At 39.9% G+C, this 24,613-nt stretch overlaps 1 protein-coding gene across 3 annotated transcripts in view; it reads right to left on the reverse strand.

Moving 5' to 3' along the window:
* LOC131679013 (tyrosine-protein kinase Mer) overlaps positions 1-24,613 on the reverse strand; it is a 424,032-nt gene that overhangs the window by 88,114 nt on the left and 311,305 nt on the right. For all 3 annotated transcript variants that reach the window (XM_058959521.1, XM_058959522.1, XM_058959523.1), the window contains 2 exons: positions 5,818-5,986; positions 5,497-5,663 (listed from right to left, as the gene is read on the reverse strand). In XM_058959521.1, the coding sequence (XP_058815504.1) occupies positions 5,497-5,663; positions 5,818-5,986 (336 nt within the window). The remainder of the gene's footprint in view (positions 1-5,496; positions 5,664-5,817; positions 5,987-24,613) is intronic.

Below are 24,613 nucleotides of genomic sequence, written 5' to 3' on the forward strand. Positions count from 1 at the left end.
GCTCTTCTTATTACACCTTCCAGCGCGATGTTGAATAACAGACACGAGAGACCATCACCTTGCCGTAACCCTCTGCGTGATTCGAAGGGACTCGAGAGCGTCCCTGAGACACGTACTACGCATATCACCCGATCCATCGTCGCCTTCACTAATCGCGTCAGTTTGTCCGGGAATCCGTACTCGTGCATAATCTGCCATAGCTGATCTCGATCGATAGTGTCGTATGCGGCTTTGAAGTCGATGAACAAATGATGTGTGGGCACATTGTACTCGCGGCATTTCTGCAGTACTTGACGAAGAGCGAACACCTGGTCCGTGGTAGATCGTTCGCTCATGAAACCCGCCTGGTACTGCCCCACGAACTCTCTTGCAATTGGTGATAGTCGACGGCATAGTATTTGGGAGAGTACCTTGTAGGCGGCGTTCAGCAGGGTGATTGCTCGGTAATTACAGCAATCCAGCTTGTCGCCCTTTTTGTAGATAGGACACACGACACCTTCCATCCACTCCTCCGGTAAAATCTCCTCCTCCCAAATCTTGGTAATCACCCAGTGCAGTGCTTTAGCCAGTGGCTCGCCACCGTGTTTTAGTAGCTCGCTTGGTATTTGGTCAACCCCAGCGGCTTTATTATTTTTGAGCCGGCTGATCTCCTCCTGGATTTCTTGGAGATCCGGAGCCGGTAGTGTAATGTCTTCCGCGCGTGCTCCCAGGTGCGTTACCGTGCCATCCTCGTCGTCTGCTGCATCGCCGTTCAGGTGTTCTTCGTAGTGCTGCCGCCACCTCTGGATCACCTCACAGTGGTCCGTGAGAAGATCCCGTTTGTATCTCTGCACATGTCGGCCTGTGGTACGTGGCCCCTGCGCGAGCGGTTCAGCTTCTCGTAGAATTTCCGTGTGTCTTTAGCGCGGTACAGCTGCTCCATCGCTTCGCGATCTCGGTCTTCCTGCTGGCGCTTTTTGGTCCGGAAAACCGAGTTCTGCCTGTTCCGTGCCTGTTTATATCGCGCCTCGTTCGCCCTCGTGCGGTGTTGCAGCATTCTCGCCCATGCTGCATTCTTCTCTTCGACTAACTGCTCGCATTAGGTGGATTAAAACAGGTTTTTATTTTGGTAATGCGTCGAGTTGAGACGAAAACGTAATATGATTAATAACGAGGATAACATTTTCCGAATGTAGAGAGAAATTTATGAAAAATGACGATTTCCATTCGACTCTAGCAGGTCCTGATCGATTTTGATGAGCATTTGATTTTTGTTCTATGACCAATTATATGTATAGGTCAAATGTTCAAAAACAGTAATTGAAGGTCAAGATAGCATCATTTTGAAACCGCCATTTTCGGAGGTTTAGTATCTTCGATGAGTTTTACAAACGTTAAACAGCGCATCATTTGATAAAATAATTTTGACGGTATATCGTCCAAGAAGTATTTATGGTGAATTTTCTCAGGTGACTACAATAAAGTCTCAACAAATTCCCTAAAGACACTAACTCTGTTGCTATTTTCTGAAAAAATTAATTCTGCATAATTTTAAAACTTCAAAAATAACGGTTTCGGAATTATGCCGTTTGGACAGTAAGATCGATTTTCACCAAACCCCCACCAAACCGAATTTCTGGCTACGCCGCTGACTTCAAGTAAGTAGAAACAAAGTCATTCTACACTAGTTCACAAGAAACTTCTTCGAAAGCTGAATATCTATTATAATACATTGAAACCCCGATTTGATCAGCCAAATATGAACATATGTTTGATGGGCTCTAGCAGACGAACAAGACTGAATTCTGAACTGAGACTGAAATGAAGATGGAAATATGCAAAAATAAAAAGTTCATCATAATCAGAAATAGTTATCAGACTACATCAAGGGACGGCAAGAATATTTTAACAGCCTCAGTTTATTATAAAGAAAAAAAAATTGCCCGATTTAGTCAATGTCCCCATTTTGTCAGCCTAAAATACACCATGAGACTGATTAAAATGGATCTTTATTGTTTGTATTATTCACTGTGTGTCACATTAATAGGCACATTTCATTTTTGGGGATTTTTTTATTTGTATCGAACTACAACAATTTTTGTATCGAACTACAACAATTTCAAGGTAGACTTCTTCCAAAATTTGGCGAACCTACTCCAATTCGTATACCAATTAATTGGTATACTTAAGGGTTTATATGTTGCAGATAGAGAAAATACTGAAATTTTCAGCTTTTTCCTACACAATATTACGAAAGCTTTTTAAACAATTTTTCCTAATAAGTTTGTGAAAATTATAAACTATTTGAAATTAATAATAGTTTTATTTTTTATTTAGCCGTGATTTTTTAATAAATAGTGACCATCGCTTCACAACGTAGTCTATTTTTCATGGCTTGCGGTGAGCACGATCTCTCGAATTGCTGAACTGAAAATTATGGAATAGAAATTAATTTTTAGTATTCTTTACAGATTTAACTCGCCGCGCAGATAGCTCTGAATAAGACCCGCTGGTGCCCTAAGACGATTTCGCTAGATTTTCAGAGCACTGTGCACCCAGTGCATTAACGCAAGTGACGGAAGGTTATCGAAAAGATTCGTGAAAATGAAAATTCCAGTAATGATGATGATTTTCCCAAACGGTTCGTTTTCGAGAGGTTTTTATTTGTTCTTTGGCATTAGGATTAGCGATAATAATTCAAATCATGGGAAGTCACCTTTAGAAAAAGTCGATGTCGAAGTAAAATTTGGAACTATGCACGCATGCACTTCAGAGATAGCGTGATATCAGGAGCTGCGATTTCATTTCAACGCTTTTTTGTGAAAAGGGCGATACTTACAAATGTAAACATAGGGCTTTTTTCTTACATGCGAATGAGGGCTTTGAAACGCAACAAATTAACCTAAAAATTTGGATTCTACGATATTGCTTTCTTAAACTACAGCAAAAAATACAACGGGCGAAACTGTATTTTTGTTTATTTAAAGTTTCGCCCTCCACGCACCATGCAAACAAAGAGGGCGATACTTTTTTGCTAGCAGTTTAGAGGCGAAACTGTTTTTTCGTATTTTTTAGGATTATCAAGCTGATAACAGCTGTAAATAGTAACAATGATCGCTATTGAAAAAACCCGGACGAAATCGGTGGTGTAAAACGGCAGTTATTGTAAAAAAACGTAAGCGCGATACTTCAATGCTGATAGGTGGGACCGAAAAAGTAAACAATCGCCAAAGGGGCGATACTATCATTTTGTCAATTTCAATAGCAAAAACAAATTTTAATTTAATAATTTCAAATACTTTAGAAGTTTTGGGTTTCGATCACTGAATCACTCAATCTAGGATGTAAAAAACACAAGTTCTCAAATAGGAAATAAAACCAAGTCTGGAAATATTCACTGTTGATTTTCTTTGAATGGTATCATTGCTAGTATCGCCCTTTTCAAGAAAAAGCGTTGATTTCTTAGTTCTCAGTCGCGTTCGAAATTTGAGTAAAGTATAAACTTCAAATCGATTAAAAAAAATTTCGATTTTTTTGGCTCAGTACAATATATAACCCCTTTAGGAAAATTCAGTTTTCCCACCACAATTTAGATATTTTATTAACAGAGCATTAACAATAATTCGTTGGTATGTCTATTTTATGGGCCATTTTTTCGCTTTCCCATTGATTTGGTTTGAGATTTCTAGCACTGATGTTGTCCTATGCTGATTTGAGCGATTCTCTGAGTCCTGCCACTATCCCATGTAGTATGTGTTATCAGAAACATCGCGAAGCATCAAGTTCTAAATGTTCTCAAACGATATAATATCCGAAGAGAGTGATAAGAGTTATAAGAAATGTCTCATCACACTGTTAGGTGGATTAAAAACGTTTTTAGTAAAAAATCGCTGTTTTGCGCTCTAAAAATTGTATTGAAAAATTCTTTTTAGTCTTTAGAAAATCATTTTTAGTAAACCGACATTTCGAGATAATCGAGTTTAAAATTTCAAATTACCACTGCTCTTGGTAGAAGAAGCGTGCTTGGGAGCGCTGTAATTTTTGTAATTTTTAATAATGAAAAATATACTTAGTTGATAAATCAGACAATATCTTCTCACAAACTGAGTTTTATTGGATTCCGAGATGATTATGACTTTCATTAGTTTAGTTTTCGATAAAAATACACTGAAGAAAAGAAAATCAGTTTGGACAGGGAAAAGTTTTTTTAAATAACTTTTTTTTCCTTGAAAGTGTCCAAGTTGAATTTTTGACGGTAGGTAGGGAACATAATTATCTATCGTGGAAATTTGATCCAAATCAAAAATTGGTTTTTCTGTAAATCGACTTTAAATTTTTAAAATAGATTTTTTTCAGTGTAGGAGTCAATAAAGAATTTTTTCAATATTTTTATCCGAAAATTTGACTAATTTTGTGAAAACCACTTCTACAACATTTTTTTGTAGAATTTGTCATTGTTAGACTATAGCCATTTGAAAAAAAAAATAGTGAAAAAAAAAGTTTGGCCCTTTTCAAAAGACAGTCTAGATCATTTTTGGAAAAACAAAATATGCAAAGTGGCTTTTTGTGACAAAGTCTTCATGTACAGAAAGTTTCATTATAATCTGAGAGGGTTCTGCCAACTCTGAATACGATTTGGCGGGAAATTCGTCATCGGCATATATGTACTCGTTACACTGTAAACTAGCCTTTAGCGGTCACTTAAGGTCTGAACTGCATAGGATGCTTTTTAAGCGTTATATGTTATTCTGATAGGCTGGGTTCTACTAACCTACACCGAAAATCTGTAATCTGTATATACAGAATCTTGGTCGTAAATTATCTTGAAAAATCTGTAAAATACAGAATAATCTGTATATGTGGTAACCCTGCACTCAACTCTACTGCTAGCAAATAGTACGCACATATGTGTATCTTCCAGTAAGCAGCTGATAATATTTCTAACCACGTGTGTTCTTTGTTGTGAAAAAAGTAACAAATTTTCAATACTATTCCAAATATCCCGAAGGAACCAATTATTCGCTTGCACTAGTATACACTGACCAACTCTGATGAAATGATCCGTACACTATTCTGCAACGAAGCGCGATCGTTCACCATGGTCAGGCACACAGTCCACAATGTGTACGGATGTTTTTCGTATACTGTTAAGCTGACCAACTCAGACGAAAAAATCCGTACACCTTGCAGCAACGTAGCGTAATCGTTCACCACGCTCAGGTAGATTGTTCGCATGGTGTACGGATTTTTTCGTTAGAGCTGGTCAGTTTAAGTATACCTATATACAACGATAAAATTGCTCGTCAATCTGAGATAAAACATTAAAGTTACAAGTGACATTGCCCTGCGTGAACACAGAAAATTTTGATTTTGGAGATAAACCAAGACCAGAAAGAAGGAATACCGACACCCATTTTAGCTGCCATATTTTGACAGTGGATACGATGTCCATCACACTTTCTATTCTAAACAATATTGCTCACCACACTACAGTAAAGTGTGAACTGAAGCACCTACCACTCACAACAGCGGCATTTTTTTCGCATCCATTGCTATCCACTACAGCCACTTTCAACAACATCACGGTGCCACCCACATCCAGTCGGCTCAGATCAATCGATGTACCGGAGCTGTTCCACGGAACCGTTTTTTCCAGGAAATTTCGCGTTTGCCGGGAATCAAATCTGGAATTGTAGAACAAAATGGATAAAAAAAATTATGTCAATCGTCACATGTCCATTGCTGTTTCGTCCACGACCACCACATGTGAGTGTGGCGGCTCGACATTGAAAGTGCAACCTTTCAATGTCAAGCCGCCACACTCAGATGAATACTTACATCAGTCGGACGAACCGCAGGTCCAGTTCCTGCCCTGTTACGGAATGTGTCGGCCGACTAGTGACGTTCCAACTGACGGCCATTTTTCGACCATCCATCCGAGTGAAAACGCTGACGTTGCCCAAGTTTTTCATGTACTGACAAGCACAGCCACCATCCTCAGTGCAGTCTGATTTTTCGCAAGTCGGGCGGGATTCGATAAGTGAGGGGAAAAAAATGGAAGAAGAGAATTATTTAGAAGATGACCGAATATATAGAATTACATGATGAAACATGGCATCGTTAACTACATTTTGAAAAATCAATCGGCTGATAAGTTAATGCTCCAATTTTTACCGAAAAAAGTCTAGATACCGAACCAAGATACTTGATGTTTGTATAAGAGTTTTACAACACTTTGCATGAATAAACCCACTCCGTCGCATTTTCGCCGCAAGATGACTTTGTATAGGGTGATGAGCCTATCTTCGCCATGTTTCTATTATCACCCTACCCATGTGAAGCCGTTGGTTAAAGCAGCGTCTGACATCTTTGTTCAACGCATTGAGTTAAATGGTAGTGCAACAATAAGGGCACCCGAATCCAGTTTTCGTTGCGCTCAAACACGAAAAATTCACTGTTCTCAGCGCATTTGTGCAATTATCTTGGTTCTTAACAACAAAGCAAAGCTGTTTATGCTAATTTGTACTCACTCCATTGATTGCAGGCCGTGTAATTAATGAATTAGTGAGGCACCCTCCTTAGTATGGTGAAAATAGGTACATAAAATTATCTTTGCACGTGAGAAACAGAAATGCAATTTTATCGTCTACAACTTTTTCGAAGACTGCAAATCAGTCCAATTTTCTTAGTAAAATGTATCAAAGTTTTAATGGGGGGGGGGGTGATCAGCCTATTTTGGCCGCCCTTTTTTGAAAAACTTTCAAATGAAGCTATCCTATCTATAACCTTTCTCAGAATAAAATATCAGTGAACTGTTTCTTGAACATCTATATAATACTAATTTAGCAGAATTGTCTCAATTTTCAGCATAAATGAAAATAAATGTACTATCCTGTGTGTTGATGACACTCCGCACTGGTTCACTTTTCGTCGATTTTGTAGATAGAAACTCGCGTGTGACTTTAAACTACGAACTTTATTGAACGGAACCTGCTTTATTAATATTTTGCATGCACTGGTTTTATTGTACTTGACTCATTGATAATGTGGTAACGACTAAAATGTACATCCTATATCCCGTACTACCTAGCCTACGATCAGTGATCGGTGATAACGAGAGCAAGAGAGGATCAAGAGAATGATAAGCCGAAGCTATATTCACCACAGCACTCTGCGCTTGGTCTTCTGTGGCTGCATTTTGGCTATGTCAGCCACGATGGCAAACTTGTGGATACGGAAACGGATTACCGTGGAAAGTAGGTCTTCTTGAACCACTGGTCCTACCATTAAGGCATCATTGAGAGACACGCCTGACATTGTGGAACAGGATGCGTCAAAGACTACACGAAGTTTGGTAGTACTGCTGTCAGGTCGTACAACAGCATGATGTGGCATGTAGTATGGAAAGGGTGATGACTCTACTTCATTTGGCTGTACTTGAACTTCACGCATGTGTTTTAGATCCAAATATTCATGGATGAATTCACTGTAAGTTTGCTTTAAAGAAGGGTTGGTGTTCAATCGTCGTTCTAGAGACACGAATCTTCGAAGCGCAATTGAACGGGACTCTCCAAGACGGTCGATTAGATATTGCTTTTTCGGAAGGGTTACGACGAATCTTCCCGAAGTGTCTCTCGTTGTCATTTCATCGTACATCTTTTCACAAAGGGTTTCCTCTACTGACATTGTGCCCTTTGTCCGACACGATTCTAAATCCCAAAATCGCGTGAGTAAGTCATCCAACCTCTCCTCAGAGCAGGAAACAACGGCCATGGTGGAATCGATGCTGCGACCCTTGGAGACACTTCCCGACACAACCCAGCCTAGTTGTGTATTTTGCAGAGTTGGTCCTTCCTCGTCTAGCTTGTGCTGCCCTTCGATTAGAAGATCGTAGAAAATCTCCGCTCCAATGATGATGTCTATCGTGCTCGGATTGAAGAATTCTGGATCTGCTAACACGATCCCGCTGGGGAATTTCCATTTGCTGACGTCGAGTTTTCTTGTTGGGAGATCCGCAGTTACCTTTGTCAATACAAAGAACTGCAATGGAATGGTGTAATGAGACACACGAGAACGAATCCAAGCGGTTACTGATTGCTTGGAACAGGTGCTAGCTTGACCAATGCCCTTGATAGGCAAGCATTCGCGACGACGTTGAAAATTGAGATTCTGAACAAGGTTTTCAGACATAAAACAAAGTTGTGATCCAGAATCTAGCAAAGCTCGAGCAACGGTGGTATTTCCACGACCGTCGCTGATGTTGATGAGAGCAGTGGACAAGAGAACTGTATTTGGAACTGTTTGCATATTGGACGAGAGGACTGTAGTATGGCTAGTGGAAGGGTAGTCTGTGGTGCTCGACGTTTGTGGTTGAGTGTTACTCGCTGCTGAATTTGTTTTTCGAGCAGGTTGCTGAGTAGATGCTAACGAGCCTTGAATCTGAGGGTTTTCTTGACTCTGCTGTGGTAGCGGGTTGGACGTTTGAATCTTCTTTCCCGTTTGCGGTTGTTGATTCTGATTTGGTTTTGACTGTGTGTTTGAGGGGTTGCCTGAGTGCAGGAGGGTGTGATGGCTTTTCCCACATGTGTGACACGATCCTTTTGAGCAAAATCTGGCTATGTGTCCCGGTGATAAACAATTAAGACAAAGCGACTTACGTTTCGCTTCATCTACTCGATCGGTCACTTTCAGCCTTGTGAATTTGTTGCATTTGAATGCGGAATGCACCTGATCTTCACAGAAAGGACACGACGCAGATGGTTGAGCACCAATGTGACTCAGTGTGGGAAGACGAACTGGTTTTCTGGAGTCTCCTTGATTTGATCTTCCGAGCCCAATGCTACGAAGTACCATGCACAGATCCTTAAGAAAATCGATGAGATTCCTGTATGTTGGAATTTCAGTGGAATTATGATGATTCTCCCAGCTCCGCAGAATGTTCGAATCGAGTCGCTGGCACACCATATGCTGCAAAATGGTACTCATTCCATCAGTGTCTTCCCCAATCTTCTGGAGCATCATGATATTGGTTTCGAATTCACCAACCACGCGATTAAGCTGTTCGTACGATTCTTTATCCATCGGCTTCACGGCGAATAAAGCATCTAAGTAAGACTTGGCGATGAGTTTCTTGTTTTCGTAGGTCCTTTGTAAACTGTTCCAAGCGATGGAATAATTTGCAGCTGTAAGTTCGATGGAAGAAATTTCTCTCAGTGCGTCGCCGGTTAAGGATGTCCGTAAGTACGTGAATTTATCGATTGTAGATAAATGCTCGTTGTCGTGGATCATGCTGACGAATGAGTCACGAAAGGTTATCCATTCGCGCAACTTACCACTGAATATCGGTAACTTGAGTTCAGGAAGTTTTACTCGAAGTTGTGATTCAGGAATCGATGACACTCGAGATTGTGTTGTCACGACATCGCGACTACTACCTGCTGGAACTGCTAACGTTAACAATAATTGCTTTAAAGAATAGTACTCATTTTCAAAATCTCTAATAATCTTTACATTATCCTGCTCTCGCCTTTCTGTAATTGAGATACGCAGCGATTTCCGTTCCTCCTCCGTTTCAACAGACTCCGCAAAGTCATCCTCCTCTTCGTCAGTCAGTACCTCAATACGCATCCTTACATCCAGAAACTTATCGTAAATCTGATCTAACTTGGCGATTCGCATTTCTAGTGAGCTTCGATCACGGTTTTCTCGGTAGTTGGTGATGAATAATTTAAAATTGTCTACCGAGCTCCGTAATGTACGCTCCTGCTTCAGCAGAATTCTTAGATCGTCCCTCGGCATTTTGGATGCGTTTAGTTTTTATCATTCACTCACTGCACCACCTCAACAGTACCAATAAGACTTATTTGACCTTGCTCGAAGTTAGCAACCAACCCAGCGATATAATAGAACGTCCCAACTACACTGTTCCAGCAGAAATTGGTTAAGCGATCCGAAAGTCTCGAAACATAACCCAAGGCTCAATTTATAATTTAGCAAAGACGACAAAGATTGAACATCACAATTTTATTGTAAACCATGCATGCAAAATGTATCTGCTCTCAACCACGAGGCATCAATTTATTATTTGCAATGGCGGCCTGACCATTAGGGTGGGACAAAAAATAGATTCCAGCTCCGAGCAACTTTTTAGGTACCATTTGGGTCCTAGAACAACTGTGCAAATTCTTAGCTCGATCGGTGAAACTATATTTTTGCGCCCACTGTTTAAAGTTTACATGGGATTTTGTATGGGAAAGTTAATTTTTACAAAATAATTCCTCCAGGAGTCGCCCATTACTTCCTAAAAATAAATCGTTATGTGGCTTGTATAGGAAATTTAACAAAGAAAAAAAGTCTCGAAAACCACGAAACGATCTGATGCTTGCGAAAATAGTTATTAAGCAGAAACCGATTGATGCTCTGGCGATTGATAAAATATTCATTTTTTCTAGCACCACTGCTGGTGGTTGTCCAATTATACGCAATTTTGTTTTAATTATCTGTTAACGTATCTAAATCGTTCATCTATACTATTTGACCACTTCGCAAGGTTTTGAGGGATAAATTGAGGCTTCTTTTGTACATAATAAGAGAAAGTTAAAAATTTTGTATATAATAAAACCGTCAGAAGCAGTGATGCTATGAAAAGTGAAATTTTCATCAATCTTCAGGGCATCAATCGGTTTTTGTTTAGTAACTTTTTCCACAAGCATCAGATCGTTTTGCAGTCTTCTAGACTTTGTTTCCTTGACAAATTTTCTATAAAAATCAGACATCTGTTTATTTTTAGGAGATAACGGGCGACTCTTGGAAGAATTAATTTGCAAAAGACAATTTTCCCATACGAAATCCCATGTAAACTTTAAACCGTGGGCGCGAAAATAGTTTCACCGATCGAGTTAAAAATTTGCAGAGTTGTTCTGGTAGCTAAATGGGACCCAAAAAGTTACTCGGAGCCAAATTTTATTTTTTTCATATAACCATGTCCCACTCTACTGACCATGCAATTCAGCACCGCACCATAGACATACCGTCTTTGTGTTACTTAGCCTTTTGTCCCTGTCCTCGATGGCGTCTTGTAAGAGCCGATTCTCGGCGGTTTCGGCGCAAATCGCCCTGGTCCAGCAGCAAAGTTTCCCGACGCTCCAGCAACAGCAACAGCAGCAACCTTCCGTCGCGGAATTCGACTGATTAATTGTCGCTTGCACCAAACAATGGTGACCCTTTGATGCAGCCCAGGTTTCTCCACGCGGTTTCTCGAATCCGGTCGTACCGGACCAAATGTTGATGACACTCCGCACTGGTTCACTTTTCGTCGATTTTGTAGATAGAAACTCGCGTGTGACTTTAAACTACGAACTTTATTGAACGGAACCTGCTTTATTAATATTTTGCATGCACTGGTTTTATTGTACTTGACTCGTTGATAATGTGGTAACGACTAAAATGTACATCCTATATCCCGTACTACCTAGCCTACGATCAGTGATCGGTGATAACGAGAGCAAGAGAGGATCAAGAGAATGATAAGCCGGAGCTATATTCACCACAGCACTCTGCGCTTGGTTTTCTGTGGCTGCTAGGTATCGCCTTAGTAGCTTTTAGATGATCATGTCGCGTCCCTAAACTACTCTTCTCTTCGTTGCTCCAACACTGTGCACCAATTCTCACTACAACAATCCAATTATCGCCTAGAGGAATTATGGTTAAAACCGACACCTTAAGCTTAACACTTTTTCTAAGTTACCACAAAACCAATAAAATTATAATTTTTATGCAGAATTCTTCTTCAGAAAATTCTTAACAAGACTTAATTTTTTCAGCGCTTCAAAAAATTAATTTCATTAAAAATTATTGGTTGTAAAACTTGGAAAACAAAGTGACTTTTTGTAAGCACTGCGGGTAAAACCGACACCCCCTTTAATTTATTTTCTCTCCACTTTATTAAAATCTTTATCTTTATTAAAAATGAGATATATGCGTGATTAATAAAGTGTGAGTATGTATGATGCAAATATGTGCTTTTTATTGCTTCATCATGTAGTGAGGGGAAGAAAGTTCGAAAGCGTAGTACTATAAATAAGAGTATTTTATGCTATAGGATTATTTATTGATATGGGTATTTCCAAATAATCCTTGCGCACATCATTGCAACCTCCAGTGTCATTTTATTTCGTAAGAGAAGATTTTCAAGCGTTCTACGTTCTGCTAATTGGATTCATTCACTTATAAGTGACATACACACACTTCTAGCTAAAAATATCTTTTTCAGATTTGATTTTTCGGACTCTGATCATCAACGATCTATTGGGGTATACATAATATCATTGTCTCATTGTGATAAAGTTCGTCTATGACAAACCAAGAGACCACTAGAAATTCGGTTTGATGACCTTTTTGCAGAAATAGCAAAAGCTTCGTTAGAATCAGATAAGCAAAAATTCCAATGTTTGATTTTTAAAGAGACTTACAAGAAATAAACACAATAAAAGTATTTCTGTGTATTTCTGCTAATACTATAGTGTTCTAATAGGCTAATTGAAGTGTCACAAAGATCCCCAGTGTTTTGAAATGAATCGCAACTATACACAACCATCTTAACAGCGTGTCGGTTTTACCCTAACCATAGGGTGTCGGTTTTACCACAACAGCGCACATTTTTTTTTATAAAAGCAATTACTAATATTGGATTTCTCAAACTAGTCTTCAATGCACCTAGTTGATCATAGGAAAGGCCGATAATAACAGGTACTGAAAAATGGGGTGATTTGAAAAGCTTTTGTTCGGTTAAAACCTTAAAATCTACCCACGAAATTTTACATCCAGACAAGTATGAACGCTGCTGTCGTATGTTTTGTTAATTTTTATGACATTCGGCTCACTAGCGTAAATCCAATTTTTCTTCAAAAGCGCTAAATAAACGTACTAATAATAATGTATCATTATGAAAGGAATAAAAGTTTGATTTCTAGGAAAAGTTGTGGGGTGTCGGTTTTACCCACAGTGTCGGTTTTTCCCACAATTCCCCTACTTGGCGTGCAGCACTCGTAAAACTGCGTCAGAAAAAAATCTGGTTGAAACGCAATGCCTTGTATTCCATTTCTAACTAGCAGGGCCGGCGAAACACTTTTTTTTTATATATTATTTTCTATTTGATTATATTGTTTTGTTTGCATTACATTTCTAATTTAGTATATTGGGTGTTCAGCCACAAGTGGTGACTTTTCATCCCTATTGTTTACATGATTCAGTTAATTATTATTAAGTTATAATATGCTTTCGCAGTTAAGTATTTTTTTTTATTTTCAGTAGGATGATTTAAACCTACTTGTCTTCTGAATAAGGAGCTAAACAAATCGTATAAACTAACTTATAAACTATAAAGAGAGCCAATCGTTGCAATTGAAGATTGCAACGATTTTTGTCGGAAGTTGCTTATAATACTGTTCGTCATAATTTCTAATGTTTCTATGTTTGCGAGTCTGTGCAACTCATTTGTGCTAAACCAGGGAGGACGCTTCAAAATCATTTTTAGAATTTTATTCTGAATCCTTTGAAGCGCTTTCTTCCTAGTAGCACAACAACTGGCCCAGATTGGCACTGCATATAGCATTGCCGGTCTAAATATTTGTTTATAAATTAATAATTTGTTCTTTAGGCAGAGCCTAGAATTCCTATTTATAAGAGGGTATAAACATTTTGTATATTTGTTGCATTTTGTTTGGATTCCTTCAATGTAATCCTTAAAAGTGAGTTTTTTATCGTAAATCAAACCCAAGTATTTAACTTGATCTGACCACGTTAAATTCAAACCATTAAATTTAATAATATGGTTATTGTTTGGTTTAAGAGAAGAAGCTCTTGGCTTATGCGGAAACACAACCAATTGTGTTTTTGCCGCATTAGTGGAAATTTTCCATTTTTTCAGGTAATCATTGAAAATATTCAAGCTTCGTTGCAGTCGACTGCAGATAATACGAAGACTCCTCCCAGTGGCTGAGATGCTAGTATCATCACAGAAAAGTGATTTTTTACAGCCTGTAGGTAGATTTGGAAGATCAGAGGTAAAAATATTGTATAGTATCGGTGCGACGCTTGATCCTTGAGGGACGCCTGCTTCAACGGGTAGCTTATTAGATTTACAATTCTGATAAGAAACCTGTAGGGTTCGGTTAGTAAGATAATTTTTAATTATCTTTATTATGTAAATTGGAAAATTGAAATCCCACATTTTGGCAATTAATACTTTGTACCAAACACTGCCGAAAGCTTTTTCGATGTCTAGAAGAGCAACTCCAGTGGAATAGCCCTCTGAGATATTTGCCTTTATCATGTTAGTTACTCTCACAAGTTGATGAGTAGTTGAATGTCCAATACGAAATCCAAACTGCTCAGGAAGAAAAATAGGATTCTCATTGATATGTGACATCATTCTAGTTAGGATGATTTTTTCAAATAATTTACTAATAGAAGAGAGTAAGCTAATTGGTCGATAGCTAGATGCTTCTGCTGGGTTTTTATCTGGCTTCAAAATAGAAATAATCTTGGCATTTTTTCATCTTTCAGGGAAGTATGCTAATTCAAAACATTTGTTGAATATTTTGACCAAGTATCTCATGGTAATTTCGGGAAGGTTTTTAAGAAGAATGTTGAAAATTCCATCATAACCTGAAGCTTTCATATTTTTTAACAATTTTAATGATGGATTTGATCTCATCATAGTTTGTTTCAACAATATCGTCTAGGGACAAAACTTGATTTGAAACGTTTTCATATTTTGTAAGACTTCGGTTTCAATAGGACTCACAACGTTGAGATTAAAATTATGGACGCATTCAAACTGCTGAGCAAGTTTTTGAGCTTTTTCTTCGTTTGTAAGAAGTATGTGGTCACCTTCCTTCAAAGCTGGAATTGGTTTCTGAGGTTTCTTAAGAACCTTAGAAAGTTTCCAGAAAGGTTTAGAATTTGGCTTGATTTGTTCAACCTCTTTCGCGAAATTTTCATTTCTTAAGAGTGTGAATCTATGCTTAATTTCTTTTTGTAGATCCTGATAGATACATTTCATAGCAGGATCACGAGAATGTTGATATTGATCGTCGTCAATAATAGGAGTATTAAATTTTTTCTGTGTTGTTGGTACTGACAAATTTCTAGCATCAACTATAGAATTACTTAAATTTTGTAATGCAGTATTAATGTCAGCTTTATTTTGTAAATCAAGGTCATGATTAAAATTATTTTCAATATAAGTTTTGTACCTTTCCCAATTCGCTTTGTGATAATTGAACACTGAGCTAATGGGCTTGGAAACAGCTTCTTGTGTAATCAATTCGCTACAAATGTGACTTTGATCTGTCAAAACCAAATCAATTGTTGATGGATTCCTTACAGACCAATAGCACGTAGGACCATTCGGGAATAAAATTGAATAATAACCAGCAGAGCAATCATTAAAAAGTAGTTTACCGTTGGAATTGCTTTGAGCATTATTCCAGGCTCGGTGTTTGGCGTTAAAATCACCGATTGTGAAGAATTTCGACCGATTTCTTGTAAGTTTTTGTAAGTCTCCTTTCAAAAAATTAATTTTCTCGCCAGTGCACTGAAAAGGCAAATAGGCTGCGGCAATAAAAATGATACCAAGATCAGTTTCAACTTCGATACCCAAACTCTCGCTCACCTTGGTGTCAAGAGATGGCGTAACGGAATGTTTGATCCTGCGATTAACCGTAATTGCGATTCCTCCGCCGAATCCAACAATTCGATCAAATCGATGAATAACAAAATTAGAGTTACTCTTCAATTTAATATTTGGTTTTAAAAAAGTTTCGGTCACAACGGCTATATGCACATTATGAATCCTCAAGAAGTGGAAAAAATCGTCTTCGCACGTTTTTAATGAACGAGCATTCCAATTTAATAAATTTAAATGATTATTTAAAGTCATTGTTAAACTTTAATTTCATTACAATTTTTTTTAGCAAATTCCCACCCCGCTTGAAAAGCTTCAAACATGGAGGTAGAATTTAACATGGCAATCATCATAGGTAACATAGCCTCTTGTAGGTATTTTAATTTTTATTCCGTTACGCTAGCAAGATCCATTGGACTAAAGGAAGCGTTGGGTGCAAACGAGATTGAGGGCGTGGTAGGTGTAGCCGTTATTTTGGCATTGCTACCTGCCACTGAACTATAAGATGACAGACCATTGTAGGATGGTGTGACGGAGGTAGAAGAAGTTGTTAATCTATTTTGAATCGGATTAACACGTTTGGGCGTGTTTTCTTGAAGTGTACCTGAAGAAGTAGGTACATTTTTGCCTTTCTCAATAGAAAGGTATTGCAATTGCTCTGAAAACCGACTGTTTTAACGGAGCCCCGAGTGACATATACCATTCGATTCAGTGCGTCGAGTTCGGCAAATGTCTGTGTGTGTATGTATGTGTATGTATGTATGTGTGTATGTGCGTATGTGTGTATGTGTATGTGACCAAAAATGTCACTCATTTTTCTCAGAGATGGCTGAACCGATTTTGACAAACTTAGTCTCAAATGAAAGGTGCAACGTTCCCATAGGCTGCTATTGAATTTCTAATGGATCCGACTTCCGGTTCCGGAATCACAGGGTGATGAGTACGAACACGCAGAAAATGTCGATTTTTATAAATTCTGCAATGAATGTATAAAGGTGAAAATTTTTCCAAACTATGACCACAACTGCTTCGATTTGTAGTATTAGGTCACTAACATCCATTCAAAGTCTATTTGGCCACATTGGCCACCATCATCGGTTCCGGAAGCTCCGGCGGAAGTATCTAAATTCAGAATAACAGTCACATCGGTTTCTCGGAGATGGCTAGACCGATTCGACTAAGCTTGGCCTCAAATGAAAGGTATTGCGTCCCCGTAAATGGCTATTTAATTTCATCCCGATCCGACTTCCGGTTCCGGAGTTACAGGTTGTGGCGTGCAATCACATAGCAAATTGTGATTCAAACCGATACTCCGATGAAAGCAAAAAAGGTAAAAATTTCGCTAAAATGTCTCTCAAACAACTTAAATTTGCTGTTCTAGGTCACCGACGGCCAACCAAACTTTCGTTGACTACATTGACCACCATAGACGGTTCCGGAAGTGCCCGGGAAAAGCGGCCATCTTTCAAAATTTACGAACTCACATCAGTTTCCCGGAAATGGTTGGGCCGATTTTCACAAACTTAGTCCCAAATGATAATATCCCCATAGATGTCTATAAAATTTCGTACGGATCGCTTATATGGGTCCGGAAATATAGACTAAATCGTCCGGTCACATATGAAATTCCCATATAAGTCGGAACTCTAATTTTTTTTTCAAAGGGGGGACCCCATGAAATTTCAGAAATCGAATTTGTATTTTTGATGCCAAACATCTTTAAAATGCATGAAACGTCGAGATTTTATGTTATCTCGAAATTTTTTTTTATAAAAATCGACTTTTTGGGACTTTGCCGATTTCGCACCTTTTTTATCAGTTCAATATTACCGTGGCTGGAAAAAGAAAACTTTTTCAAAATTTTAGAACTCGAATAATGATTTATTTTCCTGTATATAGTTGTCATGTGATGTATAATAATAAAATGTAATATATGCATTTAAAAGTTTTTAATGAATATAAACAATGCACACATTCTCGTGATTCATGATTGAGAAAGACACAATTGCACCGCTAGGTGGATTAAAATAGGTTTTTATTTGTTGTCTACAATGAGAATTTATAATTTTTTGTCGAACAGGGCAACCCCAGAAATTCGATTTATGATTTTCGCTACAATTACCGCATTTGAAACTTTTTGTGTTTTTTTTCACCGGACAAGTATCTGTCGTGTGTGATTTATCACCACAGATCATACATTTGGAATCCAAATGACAATTTTTGTGCCGTGCCCAAAGCCTTGGCATCTACGACACTGGGTCAGATTTTGAATTCTGCCCCCATGTCGTCTATAATGTTCCCACTTTACTCGCACGTGGAACATAAAACGTGCTTTTTCAAATATTAACCTCATTACGGTTAAAATGAATTAAATAAAGCTCAAATAAAAATCAAATTTACTAATTTTTAAGCTTAAATAAAAATCAAATTTACAAAAGTTAGCAGTTAGCTGAAAGATATTAACTGAACCGAATTCAGAGGAAAAGACGAGCATTTCGATCCCGATAAAACTTTACACGATCGGAACAGATGATCCTGAAAAACCATATGACAATCCATTTTTGTACAACAACAGATCTGACAACAAAACAACAATTATCGAATCCTTGAAAAAGGTCCCAAACGGACCGAAACGTCGGATGAAGACAAAATAGTTTGTTTTTGCTTAAAAATTAGACTGCAAAGCCATACACCTAACCTGGTAGATACATTGTCATACTCTTACAAGTGATTGGTCCATTAGTTTGGCATATACTACCCCAGGTACATGCATACATGTCAATCAAAATAATGGATAGCAATATACTAGAGCGATGATTAGATCAGTGAATTCTTGGATACAGTAGCCCTCTTGAGGAATAACATTTTTTTCATTCTTTATCTAAATGTAAAAGTGTACAGAAACGAACCGTTCGACTGGTTGAATTTGGCGGTGAATCTGATCCGATGTTTTAGACGCGAATACAAAACCGGGTCCCGACGCATCAATGAAAGTGATTCTTTTATGTTAATAGCAGAGAGTGAGAAGCGAATACCGAACAAACATTGATCTGATGGGATCAGAGGAGTATTTTTTATAACGAACTTCTAAAATGGTTAGGAACCTTTCGCTCATAGGGCTCCATTCCGACATCCGCCGAAAAGATTGAAACGGGCTCTAAAAGCAACAAACGAACGAAATGGGAAATGTGCATGACAAGTTGTTTTTTTTGCTAAACGTCTACACCAGCAGCAACACGTTGCTCAGTCGGGGTAGAGTCAGAAACCTTTTTGCCAGACGACGCCTCTTCCGATTTCCGTCTGTTCCGGTTCATGCAACCGGCGGGTGGGCGGATGTAAATTTCGGGTGAGAATATAAAAAAATGACTTATTGAATGGATCGAATCAATAGAACCATAATTTTGCATTCGAGATACATACGTTTGTCAGTCAAGAAGTGGTGAATGTTGTTCCTCTAGATCGAGTATACTGTTGTGACCTCGCCGTTTAGTGTTCCCGAATAGCATGCAGGTAATAAGTATTTCCAGGCTGAGTTGGCATTAACGACACATTTTATTTAGACACTACGAATAACTACACTACATTTATTATCTATTTATACAAAAACTACATTAAGATTTAAATGACCACAAGTGACCAGACCGAACGTGATGAAAACTGATTTTGAAGTGTTTAACCATTCTGACTCACTTTACCCTACTACCCTGCTGCTACCACTATCTGCTACCATGCAGTACTAGAGGGACAGTCACTGTCGCACACTACTCGCATCCTCACTTTTATGCTGTTTTGGTTTGGCTCGTCTTACTCTTTCCCTGCGATAGCTGTCAACGAAGTCAACATATACCGTAAATGTCCCGTTTTGTCACAGGTAATTTAGATCTATATTATTTCTTTTTAGTAAACGTATGATAAGACGCTATTACTAAAACGATGGAAACAACAATTCTACTCTCTTCTAAGCATGTTGTGGGGTCTGTCCCGAAGTCAACCTTGTACTCCAGGTCAGTGGCGTAGTAAGAAAATTTTTTGGGGGGGGGGGGGGTTTATGAATTTTTTTTTATATATTTGAAAAAATGTTCAAAAATATTCTGAGCAGGAGAAAAAAATGTTCAAAAACCAACAACTCAGGGAACGGGTTTGGGTAGTCAAGGTAGGAAAGCTAGCTGTTGGTATAGAATAAATGCTCTTCCTCTACGAGGACAATCTGGGCGGCAAACTTCAGACTGTCTAATTTACTGAGCCCTTCAGTTCCCTTGTGCCATTCAGTACCACTTCCTCGTTGAGCTTCCGACTGGTTCGCGAACTACTCGGTCTAGTTTTCGACGCTAGATCTAGCCTACTCCGATGAAAAGTTCCCCGGCGAGAGAAGTTCGAGCCAACCAGCCAGGTGCTGCGGTCAGTTCGGCGATTCCGGTAGAGTAGGGCATCCGGTTTGCTGGATCCCCGGCGCGACTGGTGGTGTATCGTCGCGGTCCACGCGGTCTCGTTCCCGGCGGTGAATCTGACTGTAAGCTGACGGAGAGGTCCCAGACGAAAGAAGTTCTCCCGATACCGATTCTTATTTGGTTTCAGTACCACAACTTCTTGATCCCTTTGACTCCGTAACCGGTGCCATTTAGCACCGAAACTCCTTTAAGCCATTTAGTTCTCTTCTTGGGCCATTTAGCACTACTTCCTTGATGGTCCATTCAGTCCTCGACTTGTTCGCGAACAACTCGGTCTAGTCCCCGACGATGGACCTGACCTACTCCGACAGAGAATTCCCCGGCGAGAGAAGTTCTCCCGAGATCGAGCTAATCAGCTAGATGCCGAGGACAGTTCGGCGATTCTGGTGAAGCAGGGTATCTGATGCACTGGTGCGCCGATGACCCGCGACTAGTGGTGTCTCGTCGCTGTCTACTCAGTCTATTCCCCAGCGGTGAATCTAGCTTACGCTAACGGAGAGTTCCCTGGCGAAAAAAGTTTTCCCAATATCGATTCTTCTTTGGTTTTCGCTATTTTTCTATCGGAACAACCGGTGGGGTGCCGTGGTCGGTCGGGCGAATCCGCATGGAGCGTGACGTCCGGTTCGCTGGCGTTTCGACGACTCATACTCGCTGCTCTGTTGCAGTCTATTCGACTAGTCCTCGGCGGTGGATCTAGCTTATACCTGCGGAGAGTTCCCTGGCGGTGATTGCTCTCCCGGAACCGTTGTTCGATGTCCATTCCGCTGTAAGACGGTGTCGATCTACATCAGCGGTTCTCAACCTTTTTCTTACCACGGACCCCTTAGATATCACACTGGGTTGCTGTGGACCCCCACAGATAAACATAAATTTTGTATGCTATCAATATGTTATTTTCAATTTGTTAGGAAACAAGATTTGAAATTCAATATGCACTCGGAAAATATATTTCTCTTCGCGGACTCCCAGCAATGACTTCGCGGCCCCCTAGGGGCCCGCGGACCCCAGGTTGAGAATCATCATATCAGATCTACATCATATCTCTGTTTACTGCGTTCCACGTCCCTACGTCGCTTGTAATTCTGTAGGCTACATTATCCGGGTTGATGTCCGGTCCTCCCGTTTTAAGTAGCTCCCTGCACGTCCCTTCAAACCTCGGACATTCAAAGACTCTGCTCGGACATTCAAAGACTTCAAACCTCGGACATTCAAAGACGCTCCGGTGTCTCCTCGACGTTCTCACACTCCCGGCACAGTGTTGACGTTGCGTACCCACACCGATGAAGATACTCCTTAAGCATCTGTGGCTCGGTAGGAGCTGTTTCAGGTGGAAGGTTATCTCTCCGTGCTTTCTATTGACCCACGTCGACAGGATTGGATGAGCCGGTTGGTCCACTTTCCTTTCTCCGCATTATCCCATTCCTGCTGCTACGTCACCATCGAATCGATTCTCATCATCTTCCTCACGTTTCTGACGTTTCATCGATTGTAGCACTTGATATCCTCCGTCAGGGTAATGCAGATGGGAATCATCTCGGCGTCAAGGCATACTGCCTCCGGTACGCAATCGCAACTCGTACGACCAGCAGTCGAAGAGTCCTGTTCAGCTTTTCGCGGTTTCACTTGGTTTTCAGCGCCGCACCCCAAGCAGGAGCCCCATATCGCAGTATCGATGACGAAACACTAGATAAAGACCCGACATTTCGCTTGTGTAATCAACGTGGTTGTTTAAGCTCAATCAGTCGTCGATTATCACTCCCAATTGCTTCAGTGCACGCTTCGATGCATTCACATGCCCTTCGATGGTGATCTGTATCCGCTGAACCGCTTTGCAGTAGCTGTCCAAAAACAAATCCGTCTTGTAGTGAGCTATTTGCAGCCTGACCCGTTCATCCAGCTCTTGATCGCATCTATTGTCTCCGTCACCGACACCTCCATTTCTTCAAGTGTCTCACCGTTATTGACACATCGTCCACGAAACCAACGATTTTCACTTTCCTGGGCAGCCGCAGTGTTAAGACCCCACACTAATAGAATATATTCGTAAATCGCTAGGAATTAATTTCGTACAAACAACTTTCATAAAATATACGAATTTTTCGTACATATGATGAACCGTTCGTAGTTCCATCGAAACTCTTTTATTTTGTATTACGAGTTTTTCGTGAAAACTACAAAATGACTTTCGTTGGCTTATTATGAAACAGCTTCATTCAGCAAACGAGTCGTTCGCTGTTATATAGGAATATCTTTATAATATTTACAAGCACCATTCATCAAACAGTCCACGTCAAAAGAGCAATATGGAGCCATTGTTGATATTCGTCAGATAATTGTTGTTGTCTGACTATTTAGTAGTCGTATCCGTGTCCGCCGGTTGCAGGAAGATTCCTTGAACCTCTTTCGCTTCCAGTTGATTCAGAATCTGGAGCAGTACAGAATCGATTGAGCCGTCGCGAACTGCTCGTTGATTTTGTATTGAACAATTTTGAGTTTTTCTCTGCCGGAGCAATATCGGTGCTGTCAAACATCGATCCTAAAAGATCGAATGCGACCAACGAAATCGTTTGTAATATACATAAACGTTTATTAAAATAAACGAAACATTTCGTTTCTTTCACGAAAAATAATGTCGATAACTTTCGTGCAATGTAAACTAAATAAGTAAAATTTACGAAAACTTTCGTTCATCAAGCGGCCATTTCTTCGTACCACAATAAAATCAATTTGGCAACATCGATTTTTTTAAATAAAAAAACGATTTTGTCAAACATCGATCCCAAAAGAACAATAAGAGGCTAATAAATACGAAAACTTCTAAGATAAACGAAAAAATTTCGTGCGACCAACGAAATCGTTCGTAATATACACAAACGTTTATTAAAATAAAAAAAACATTTCATTTCATTCACGAAAAATAATGTCGTTATCAACGATAACATTCGTGCAGTGTACATACATTAAATGTGTAAAATTTACGAAAGCTTTCGTTCACCATACGGCCATTCTTATTCATAAAATGAACGAAACTTACTATTTACAGGGCACGAAAATACTTCGTTGCAGAAAACGACGCATGAATTCGTGCATTACATGATTCATTATATTCACGAATTTATATTATCAGTGCATCCCATTCCAAAGTGTTGGACAGAGAATGGAGCCCTGAGTAACGCCCGCTGCGACTCGCATCGCCTTCTGCCCTTTTGTTCGTCTGGTATAGCAGTGCTCTACTCTGGAAGTAGCTCTTCAGGATGCCACATTCTTTTATGCCACGCTGCGCATTGGTCTATTCGAGGCTGAATGGCCCGGTGACTTCCGCCATGGTTGGTATTCCATCCGGACCGGGGGTTTTCTTTGATTTTAGTCACATCGACGTGTCTTTGAGCTCGTCGTTAGTCACTTGCCACTCGACTGTGTTACCTCCTTCTTCTTCGCCGTACGGTGTCGGTGACCAGGTATTTGTATCGTGATTCGGGAAGAGACCCTCAACGATTATCTTTAGCTTACCCGGGCATGTTTCAACTGGTGTCGACGAACCCTCGTCTTCGTCATGACGACTCAGTACGCGTCCCCCAGGGATTGACGTTTATTTCTCAGCACAGATACTTATGGCAATTGGCTTGCTAAGCTTGATCTCCCGTTTTAAAGAGTCCCTACCTTCTAGATGCGCTCCTATCTCAGTCTCCGATCTTGCGCTCTGAGCCCGCCTTCTGGCTCTAAGACAAGCAGCGTGTAGCGTACTGAGTTACTCATTTAACCAGTAAGCTGCACGCCGTCTACTGCATGGCCCTAGTTTTCGTGACATTGTAACGTCACAAGCCGTCGCAATCCTTCTTGTTAGCCGTCAGCCGTATCAACGTACTTGATTCCGTTGTTCGCCGAAGTAACTCAACAAAGAGGTTTTCGTTAAAGGCGTTCGTCTTCCACTTTAGCTTGCCGCCCGTCTTTCTTCGTGCTGCAGCAGGGTTCCATTGGCCGATGCGGTAGCGAATCGCCTGGGGGTCTTTATGGGGATACTTCTCTCACACTCTCCAGTCCATGTTCACCGTCAGTCAAGGACTACAGAATGTGGTGAAATTTCTCTCGGTACCGATATCCGTTTCGTGAACCATTAAGCTCCTAGATCCTCGCTTCGCCGCGATCTACTCGTTATAGTCCTCGGCGGTTGAGCTAGCCTCCACAACGTGCCGAAAGGAAGGTATCGAGTCTGCAGCCAATTTTCACTACAAGGAAATATTTTCACAAGATAACTTTTGCAAATGAAACTTTGAGAATTTCATTTAAAATATTAGGCATTTTTTTGTTCAACATATTCAATTTTCTCAAATTTCTCCAAAATATTTCGGGGGGGGGTTTCGTCCCCAAAACTCCCCCCGCTACTACGCCACTGCTCCAGGTTCTCTGCTGAGCATAACTTTAGTTGGTCTCTCTTCTGACATTCGCACTACATGTCCAGCCAACTTAGTCTGCCGCATTTTATCAGCCTACCAATGTC

Source organism: Topomyia yanbarensis, chromosome 2 (assembly GCF_030247195.1).
Source record: "Topomyia yanbarensis strain Yona2022 chromosome 2, ASM3024719v1, whole genome shotgun sequence".
Taxonomy (NCBI): domain Eukaryota; kingdom Metazoa; phylum Arthropoda; class Insecta; order Diptera; family Culicidae; genus Topomyia; species Topomyia yanbarensis.